Source organism: Rhinopithecus bieti, unplaced genomic scaffold (assembly GCF_001698545.2).
Source record: "Rhinopithecus bieti isolate Rb0 unplaced genomic scaffold, ASM169854v2 scaffold_5626, whole genome shotgun sequence".
Lineage (NCBI taxonomy): Eukaryota > Metazoa > Chordata > Mammalia > Primates > Cercopithecidae > Rhinopithecus > Rhinopithecus bieti.
In genome coordinates, this window is record NW_016805666.1 from 4,279,282 (window position 1) to 4,290,416 (window position 11,135).

The following is an 11,135-nucleotide window of genomic DNA, read 5'->3' on the forward strand; positions in this document are numbered from 1 at the left end:
TGTGCTTTATTTTACAATAAAATGACTAAGAGGGATGGAGGGAGGCAGGGAAGGAAGGTAGAAAAGGAGTGAGGAAGAGAAAGAGATACAGAGACTGATTTAAGAGATTTAACAACCAATTGCAATGAATCAATTTTAGTTGGATCTTTTTCATTTGAAAAAATCTATAAAGCAAATTATGAAAAGATCAGGGAATTTTGAACATGCAATACTAACGTTACTAATAAATTATTGCTTTTTCAACATGATAATAGTACTGTAGTTATGCTTGCAGAAAGAGTCTTATTTTTTGGAGATACTCAAATACTGTTTAGAAATAAAATTATATGATGTCTGTGATTTGCTTCAAAATAATCTTGGGTTGCAGTGAATAGCTCTACATGAAATAAGACATGGTCTCAATTAATACTTGTTGAGGCTAGTAAAGATACAGGAACTCATTGTTCTCTCTCTGATTGTAATTTTTCATAGTAAAAAACCTAAAAGATGGTTTAAAAATAATATTAACAGTTTTACATCAATAAGTGTAATATACCTTCCAGTTAAAAAACATGTTTATTTACCCTGCAATCAAGGTTTTAATCTCGAACCTTATTTGATTTTTTAGTTTTATTCCCATACACGTCCTGCCATTTTCTCCTCTCCTTTTTCCTCATGCATTTCCTCTGCCTGGAACGTCCTTCTCCCTTTAGAACAGACTAAATTGTGCCATCTTTATTAATTGTTCCTTGTTCCCTCCAGCAGGAAACCATAGGTCTCTCATGTATTCCTGTTTATTTATACCTGTTTCAATATTATTTTTCAATTCTTTACTTTTTTTAGTCATTCATTCATGACTACAGATAGTCCTCAATTTACGATGGTTTGACTTAAGATTTTTCAACTTGATCATGGGTTTATTGGGATAAAACCTCATGGTATGTCAGGTAACTTCTTATGATTTGTGATGGGGCTATGGTTTCTACTGAATTTTTATCACTTTTACATTATCATAAAGTCAAAAAATCATAAATAAAACCATCAAAAGTTGGGGACTGTCTGCTGTGTTGCTAGCATTAAATGTATTTTTGACTTAACCATATTTTTGACTTATGATAGGTTTACTGGTATGTAACTTTCATCATAAGTTGAGGAACAACTGTATACTAGCTGAAGATTAGCTGTGATCAATGCAACATGCCGGGAGCGGGGGAGGAGGGAACACTATAATGAACAAACTATATGCCCAGAGCTGTGTAGTCCCAAATAACCTCATAATTTAATAAAAATAAGTTTGTAAATATGAAGAATTTCTATTCTTATCAAAATGTAAACTTCTAAGTTTCATAAGAGTGACAAGGAGAAATTACTGTTGGTTTTAAGGAGAGAGAGATATGTATCCTAGAAGACAGCCTATTTCTTGAGGGCAAAGCTATGTAATGGCTTACTCTGAGTCTCTAGGGATTTCCAGATTTCTGGTTTTCACAAAAGGATGGCATGGTGCTATTAACCAAGATATGAAGTAACAGAGGAGAAGCAGGTTTCGGGAGTAAGTAATGGGTTAGGTAATGCCGTGTTAAGTTAGTTGCTGATGTCTCTGAGACATTTAGCTGGCAGGTGGCAGTGACTAGCAGGTAGTGGTTACATGATTATGAGTCTGGAGCTTAGCAGAAAAATCAGAGCTAAAGGTAGAGAATTGGGTGCATTCATGTGATAGTTGAAGCACTTAAGAAGACTAAATAAAGTGAGAAGAGAACTGAGCTAATGCCATACTCTGGAGATACTATTCATGGGTAAATGGAGACATAAATTCTGAGAAGGAGACAGAAAAAGTCACAGCTGTAAAACAATTACCATGGCCAATATCCAACCATGTGCAGGTGACTAAAATAGACAAACAACATGGCCAATATGGTGAAACCCCATCGCTACTAAAAATACATAAACTAGCCGGGCGTGGTGGTGCACACCTGTAGTCCCAGCTACTTGGGAGTCTGAGGCAGGAGAATAGCTTGAACCCAGGAGGCGGAGGTTGCAATGAGCCGAGATCATGCCACTGCACTCCAGCCTGTGCAATGGAGGAAGAGTCCATTTCAAAAAAAAAAAAACAAAGACAACAACCGGTCATGTTTTCTCTTATTTGATTAAGAAAAGATTACTAATAATTTCTGATCTATTGCTTCCTGTTTCTCTACCTTTGGGTAATCACCTGACACCTTTGATCCTAACACTTCTACCATCTTGGAAACAAAACAAAGGTTCTTGGTCACTGCATCTTCCTGTCTCTGTACAGCTGTGCTAACTTTGACCTTCCTGTCTCTGTACAGCTGTGCTAACTTTGACCTTCCTGTCTCTGTACAGCTGTGCTAACTTTGACCTTCCTGTCTCTGTACAGCTGTGCTAACTTTGACCTTCCTGTCTCTGTACAGCTGTGCTAACTTTGACCTTCCTGTCTCTGTACAGCAGTGCTAACTTTGACCTTCCTGTCTCTGTACAGCAGTGCTAACTTTGACCTTCCTGTCTCTGTACAGCAGTGCTAACTTTGACCTTCCTGTCTCTGTACAGCAGTGCTAACTTTGACCTTCCTGTCTCTGTACAGCAGTGCTAACTTTGACCTTCCTGTCTCTGTACAGCAGTGCTAACTTTGACCTTCCTGTCTCTGTACAGCAGTGCTAACTTTGACCTTCCTGTCTCTGTACAGCAGTGCTAACTTTGACCTTCCTGTCTCTGTACAGCAGTGCTAACTTTGACCTTCCTGTCTCTGTACAGCAGTGCTAACTTTGACCTTCCTGTCTCTGTACAGCAGTGCTAACTTTGACCTTCCTGTCTCTGTACAGCAGTGCTAACTTTGACCTTCCTGTCTCTGTACAGCAGTGCTAACTTTGACCTTCCTGTCTCTGTACAGCAGTGCTAACTTTGACCTTCCTGTCTCTGTACAGCAGTGCTAACTTTGACCTTCCTGTCTCTGTACAGCAGTGCTAACTTTGACCTTCCTGTCTCTGTACAGCAGTGCTAACTTTGACCTTCCTGTCTCTGTACAGCAGTGCTAACTTTGACCTTCCTGTCTCTGTACAGCAGTGCTAACTTTGACCTTCCTGTCTCTGTACAGCAGTGCTAACTTTGACCTTCCTGTCTCTGTACAGCAGTGCTAACTTTGACCTTCCTGTCTCTGTACAGCAGTGCTAACTTTGACCTTCCTGTCTCTGTACAGCAGTGCTAACTTTGACCTTCCTGTCTCTGTACAGCAGTGCTAACTTTGACCTTCCTGTCTCTGTACAGCAGTGCTAACTTTGACCTTCCTGTCTCTGTACAGCAGTGCTAACTTTGACCTTCCTGTCTCTGTACAGCAGTGCTAACTTTGACCTTCCTGTCTCTGTACAGCAGTGCTAACTTTGTCTTCTATTTTCTACCTTTTACAGTCATCCCCAAGCAGCTACCCAGATGTCTTGGCCCTTCTTCAGCAATTCTTTTTTAGTTGTTATCAACGCAGGTTCCTACATCTATTGATTCCTACTTCTATGGATCTCTCTATTAATCCTCATAGATTTATTTGCATTACTGAGAGAGACGTGGTAAAGATGGTCTCTTTTAGTAATGCAAATCAGTCTATGAGGATTAAAAGATAGATCCATAATAATAAGTTTCAGGAAATTTGCTTTCCTGTTATCTGAAAGATGAAAGCTGCTAATCTGAAGAAAGAAAGAGGAAACTCATATTTCTTAGATTTCAGTAGTCACAATCCAGTGTGCTGTGTGCTTTACATTCATATGTAACACCAGCTGTGCAAGGCAGATACCGTATTTTGACAGATTAGAAAATGGCGATTCAGAGAGATAAACAATAACACCTAACATTTACTGTACACACGTATTGTTCCAAATGCTTGATTTTCCTTAATTCTGTCAACATCCTTACGAAATAGGCTGTCATGTTTTCCCATGTTATCGTTGAGGAACGAGGTATAGCGTAGTTGAGAAATATTTCAAGGCCACAGAACTAGGAGCTAAGATTCTACCCTCTGTAATGTGTCAGGAAACCACACTTTTACATTTTCGTATACAATTTACTCAAAATAATACAGCTACTAATGGGAGAGTCTGGGATTTCAGGCCAGTTCTGTGTGATTACAAAAACTGTACTCTCTAGAACTGATGTAAGGAGGGTGGTCCAGACTTTACTTTTGGAGCTTAGGACATTTTGGAAGGGCAGGGTGATTTTTGAACACATATTGGAGTGTGGACTGGACTGTGGGACATAGCGAAACCTGTGGATAGAGGGCCCTGAGAAATCAGAGGCATGTCAGACAAACTGAGATTACTGGAAATAGAAAACCAAATGTTTACATTTCAGAATTGCTGAAGAAATGGGGTAGGATTAGATTGTCCTCCACATGCCTTCTCTTTCTCCTCTTTTTTTTTTTTTTTTTCTGCATGGCAGAGTTTAGTTAATTTAGGACCCAGAATTCACAATTCTCTAATTCAACATTAGGTATTCTAGTTTAACTTCTGTGAGTTAAACTGATGTTCAGCAAATATTTGTTGAATAAGCCAGGTTTTGTAACTAGTCTGGAAAGCAAACCACAGTTTGTAAGTGATTTATAGAATTTCAAATAGCTGGCTTGTAAAACAAATTCTGAAATATACTATGTGTATAAATGGGAGACTGCCTGTTTATTCACATAGGAACCTCCAAACATATAGAAGTACAGACACAGGTAATGCAATCCTTTTGTTACTAATGAGATTAATTTAGGGTCTTTGGCAAGCCATCCTAATTTTCATATTACTGTATTAATTCTTTTCATTATAGTTTGATATTTAAAACTTTATCTCTTAGAGATTCTTATAAAAGCATAGACAATTTTCTCTTCTCACTGAGGATCAAAGGAACCATTTTATTGGATGGTTTATAGATTACATTTATGACAGCTGCTGAAATACTCTCACCTGCTATTTATCAGAATAGATACCATTCTGGATGTAACTTTCCACAAAGCTAGTTTTCTTTGTACCCATACTGATTATTAAAATTGATATATTACCTCCACTTTTCATTTTTATTGTGAAATTAATCAGAATTGGTCAAACTTTTTTTATAACTATCTCTTGGAAAATAGAAAAATATTTGCTTTTCCAGACTAGGTGGTATCAGGAAAGAACCTTTCTGAAAACATACCAGGCTTGGCCTTCTTGTTGGCATAGAGATATTGTTGAGAAGTTAATTCAGGGTCTGTGTAGTAGGCCTTATTTTTTAAATGCCTGCTCCTATTTGATTTGACAACTTAGATTGGTTCTCTATCTCTTTTCTTTTCCTATACTTCCTATATAGTGATTGGATTTTCAACCTCTAGTGTGAGAGAGTATGTATCATATTTTCTTTCAGAGCTATACACATATAATTCTGTATGTGTACATGTATGCATATACATATAACATTTGACATAAGGTTTAGGGCCTCTAAGGACTCAAGATTCATGATTTAAAGACAAAGCCAAATTCAAATAGCTAAGAAGACTTGAAGCCACTTCAGGCCATATAAATCACCTACTCTGCTTCGATAGCACTTCATTCGTATCTTGTCTTTGTTATTCTAGTGATTGTATTTCTCTTTTTTCTGTTCTAAGTAGTGACCACTCTTTTCCTTTCTCGTTCTCTTTCCCTTGAATAGCAAGCACACAGCATAAAACTGAGACAATTATATTGTACTTAGAAATTGATTACATAGTTGAATGAATTAGCCTGCACTGTAAAATTCCATAGAATAAGCACCATTTGTGTTCTTTTCTGGCAATTGTATACCCAGCTCCTAACCCAGTGCCTGGACCACAGGAGGGACTTTGTAAATATTTGTTGTGCAATCATTGAATGACTTAGTTCTGTTCATTGGAAGGGACTAGTTTATCAACTCTTCTAAGACTTCATAGCAAAGTATATGTTTTATACCAACTTCATCTAGAATGCAAAAACTTCAGTAGATACTACTAACACTTCAAACCTTGTATCTCAGTTAAACTATTTGTGTCATTACGTCTACTTTCCCTTTCCATTCTACAACCCACCACCCAATGTCTTATATTCCAAATACTCATCAGCACTTACACACTCTATGAGCCCTCAACTCCATGCCTTTTGGGTCTTGGCTTCTCTCATTCATACCTTTGATCAGGCAGCACTAATGTATCGAGTATTTACCAAGCACCAAGTATTGAGCAAGTTTCTGAACATGCAGATACGGAACTTATTACCCCCCACTGGCCCTCATACAAGTGAATTTTCCAAAGGAGGAACTCTGCATGAAAACAGAATATTATAATATTGTTGTTTAAGTAATGACAGTGAGGGAAAAATTAAGACAATACAGGTGAGTTCTTCACACTTTCTCCTGTGCCTGAAGTGTCTACTTCCCATGTCTACCTTCTTCCTCAATAGATGTTAATATTCTACTATCATTTAAGAACCAGCCCAAATCTTTCTTCTTCATTAACTTTTTCCTAAGTTATTTTGTTTTTATTTCACACTCCCCTGCCCCTAAATGTCTTTTATTATGTTCGTTGCAATCCTCCATTAGACCATGAATAACTGTAAGTTAGAGTTGTATCATTTCCATTTTTGTGCCTTCACACAGTTCTTCACACATTGTTGGTTTCTTGAATGGAAACACTTGTTCTTACTTCATCATGACATTCCTCCACCGCACCCTTCCCCTCCCCACATGATTCATTTCAGTTGAAAGATCCCAGAGTCATTTCTTGTGTTGTTCTTTACCTATATGTTGTGGTTGGTTGCCACAGCAACCATAGCATGGTTGAAAAATCGCTCTTCTATTTAACTTCTCTCTTTTGAATTCAGAATGAGGAACTAATGGGTCAACTAGGATTGTTTGTCTTCTAGTCAGACAAGTGTTTGCTTCATTGTGGAAATCCACTTACTGTTAATTCATTTCTTATATTTTAAAACATGTTTCCTATTCTTCAGGAATCTAAATCTATTTTTATGTTTGTTTTCTTCTGGATTCCAAATAAATGGTTTTGAAATCATTATAACATATTCAGGTTTTATTTTTCAGCAATAGTTTATTATGTTTAAAATTGTCCTATGTGTCTTAGGCATGTGTGTTGAAGGATCTAGACACAGAGTTGCTGATCAGAGAGAGCTAACCAGACACACAACAGGTTAATGTTAATAGACATTTGTAGTGTGACAATGCCCTGAATTACCTTCACACACATATTAGAATGTAAAATATTCCCTTTATTTCTAAAATGTTTTAGGCCTAATAGCTTTGAAACAGCTACAAAAAAGTTTCTTTCATCACATTCTTAAAGAAATACTGTTGACAAGTTCAGTAATAATAATTGACTTCTCATCCTCAAAAGTATGCTTCTTCAGTTTACCACTGATGGCAGGAATTAGCCTGTTTTAAATGATAGAGGCACATTGCGCTTTTCACTTGGGCTGGCTCCAGGGATGGCACACGTTCAGGGCTACTATATAGAATGAAAAGACAGTATCAGGTGACATTTAAAGCAAGGACTTTGAAACAAGTAGATCTGAATTCAAATTCCAGCTTTAGCACTGTCTAGTGGTATGACATTGACAGTTACTTAACTTTTCTAGGCCTTGTTCATTCATCTATAAAATGGAGGTAAAAGCATTACAAACTTTACGTGTTTGGAATAAGGATCAGATGAGACAGAGTATATGTTAAGTGCATGTCTCAGTATCATTTTTATAGCCTCAACTCACTGCTGAGGAGAGGTGTTCATTCTTAGTTAAGAAGCGAATGAAAGACCATTATTCAGCTTTCTGGAAAACTGAATTTCAGCTCTCTACTGTGTTAGCTAGAATATCTCTGTCTCATTTTTTCCGTCTATAAAATTACAGTATATTTAGTCTGATCTGTCTAGTTCCCAGGGATTTGAGAACAGCTAAGCTAACAAATGAGGGGGAAATACCTTTGAACTTTTTAAATGAAAAGTACCACAAAAATAAAATAGTTCTATTGATACTGTAAACTCAATTCAAACCAAATCTGACATAAACTTATAAGAATATAGACTTTTGAGACTTTATCCTTTGTGATAACCTAAGGATATTGATATCGTTCGCTGATGTGACAAGTGCCTGGAAGTATTGCTTATCTTACAGGAGAAGCTGCATTGAAAAACTACGTTACCTGAGCTTATAGTAGCTTCCTCTTGATGATCTTTTCCATGAAATGGAAGTTCAATGCTGTTCTTAAAATACACATTTCCTGTGACAAAGCATTACAACATGTGCCTCAGTGTAACTGTTATATTTCAAAATACATGCTCCAGGAATTGAAGAAAACCTTAATCATACAAACGTTCAAGATGAAATATGTGAATAAAAAAAATTGAAGTTACAAGCTAGTAGTAGACGCCCAGAAATTTAAAGATGGAAAAAGCCTTAGAGATAACCTAATCTTTTTGTCATAGGTGACTTACTGATATTTAAAAGAAAACAAAAGCTTTTCTGAAAGTAAATGTTCAACATATATTTTGTCACAGATAGTGTATTGATTTTTTTTCTCAAAATGGCAAAAAGTAACAATTTAGCCAAATAGTGAGATGATCATTTGAAACAGGATTCTAGATACATTGAATTAGATAGTTGTTGAATGAGATAGTTCAATTTCTCAATGTTAAATGTCAACAGTTATATGAAAATGTGAATTAGGAGCAGAAATACATTCCTAGATCTTGATCAGGCCCATAAAGATATATTATTTTTAGTTTCTGAAATCTGTGATACTCAGTTATAAAAATGGGGTAAAGATGGAGGCTCATGCCTGAAATCCCAGCACTTTGGGAGGCCAAGGCAGGTGGATCATGAGGTCAGGAGTCTGAGACCAGCCTGGACAGCATGGTGAAACCCCATCTCTACCAAAATTACAAAAATTAGCCACACATGGTGGCTTGCACCTCTAGTCCCAACTACTCAGGAGACGGAGGCAGAAGAATTGCTTGAACCCAGGAGGCAGAGCTTGCAATGAGCTGAGATCATGCCACTGCACTCCAGCCTGGGTGACAGAGTGATGAGACCCCATCTCAAAAAAAAAAAAAAAAGTGATACAGTAAAAGAAAAATACAAAACAGTCTGGAAATATCTGATACAGGGAAACAACAGGGCATTCAAAAATGCCAAAATCAGACATCTAAATTAGGGCCTAGATTATCAGACAGAATGACTAGATTCCCAAATTAATATAATCAGTGAAGAAATATTACAAAAAGAAAAAGAATTGCTTTCTAAACAGCAGGTCTTGCAGTTGCTCAAGTTTCCTTAGTCATTGTTTCAAAACTGTAACTTTGCTTTACTATCAACATAGGATGCCCAGAATTTGATCCTGAGACAGGAAGCCTGTGTTTTTGAAGTCACATCTTAGTTTAAAATTTTACTTTCTCATGATCAGAAAAGATAATGACGTGTTTCATTTATTCTTCGCAGAAATGTGGTCAAATACTTGACCAAAATAGTTTTATAAAAACTGCAGCATGAATATTTAGGTGTTCTGTGCAAAATTAGATGTGAGTGTGCATGTGTTTGTGTATTTTCTATGCATGTATCTAAAAAGTAAACTTTTTTTTTTTACTTTTTCTAGGGCTGTTATAAAATACAGAATTTTAATAATGTAATACCCGAAGGTATGAACTTGAGTTTCCTCATTGCCTTTATTTCAAATAATGGAAATTACACATGTGTTGTTACATATCCAGAAAATGGACGTACGTTTCATCTTACCAGGACTCTGACTGTAAAGGTAGTAGGTAAGTGTGATTAGTATCCAGTACACACAACAAGCATGTGATAGTATTGTTATGGTTTTTAATAGTTTATTACACACTGGTATGTAAATTGTATAAGAAAAGAGATTCATGTTTTTTGTTTACAGCACTGTCTCTAGAACCTTCAGCAATTCCATGCACATCGTAAGCATTCAGTAACTATTGGTCAACTGAATGAATATGTGAATGAATGAATGAAGTAAAGGTAGTTTGGGGAGGGAAAGGAGCACCAGACAGATCTGTGTTCACATTCTGTCACTGCCATTTATTAGAAACATGACTTTGAACAAGGCCTGTGTCTTTATCTGTACTCTGGAGCTAAAATTGATTGAGAATATTTAAAAAAATATTCATATTGTATTAATGCAGTTTCCGGCAAGCAATGGAAAATCAGTGCAATACTTTTGTCAAGAGTGTTTTACTTGGATTAAGTAAACTCTATTTTTCTATATACTGAAACTGCTGTAGCTACTGCTGAAGGTATTTGCTGACAATAATGTTCAACCATTATTTTGCACTAAGAGAATAGGGGATGAGAAACTAGGAAAGTGGAAAGGGCAATTCTTAGAGTTGACAAACTCCTAGCAAACCCAGAAATAGAGAAGTAGTGTCAGGATATATGGCTTTTGGGGATGACCCCTAAATACCACTGTGTCCACTATATTAAAAAAAGATAGCATATTTGAGTATTATTTTTTCATACCCTATCTTTTAATAGATGGAAACATTAGGCTCACTGACAGGAAGTAACCTGTTTAGAGACACTTAGTGAGTTAGTTGAAGAAGTAAATCTAAATCCCGGGTCTCTGCTCAGAGCTTTTTCTACTGGTCTGACATGATTTAGTGTAAGTTAGCAACAAAAAGGCTTTCATGTAGTGCAAATAGTATTCAAACAATATTGTAATCACTTCTCTTCTTTTTCTGCTTACTTTCTAAATAATGCTGAGTTGGGGATTAATTCATAAGAAAAAAACAGACTAAATTTTAGAAGACAAATGAATAATGCAATCTTGTATTCATCTTGGCAGTTGTTTCTAATATATGTACTTAAAAGTATGCGTTTTGGGGGAGTTGGGAATAAGCATACTTGGTCACCCTGATTAACAGATTTAAAAATTCACAGCTGGGTCTGGGCACTGGGGGCTTCTTTCTCAAATTTCAAGCAACACAAGTTTGTTGTTTTAAAGCTTCAAAGTATTGAGCATTTATTATATGCTAGTAGCATATCCTTAATATATATTACTTAGTTTATTTCTCATAATGAAACTGTGATATGAGTTTTAATTATCCTCATTTTAGAGTTATGAAAAATTAGCTTTTGGCCGGGCGCGGTGGCTCAAGCCTGTAA

The 11,135-nt window shown here is 36.4% G+C and overlaps 1 protein-coding gene across 1 annotated transcript in view; it reads left to right on the forward strand.

Moving 5' to 3' along the window:
- Nucleotides 1–11,135, forward strand: part of IL1RAP (interleukin 1 receptor accessory protein) — a 189,662-nt gene that overhangs the window by 141,431 nt on the left and 37,096 nt on the right. Inside the window, 1 exon segment of the mRNA XM_017873440.1 lies at nt 9,604–9,769. Coding sequence (XP_017728929.1) covers nt 9,604–9,769 — 166 coding nt within the window.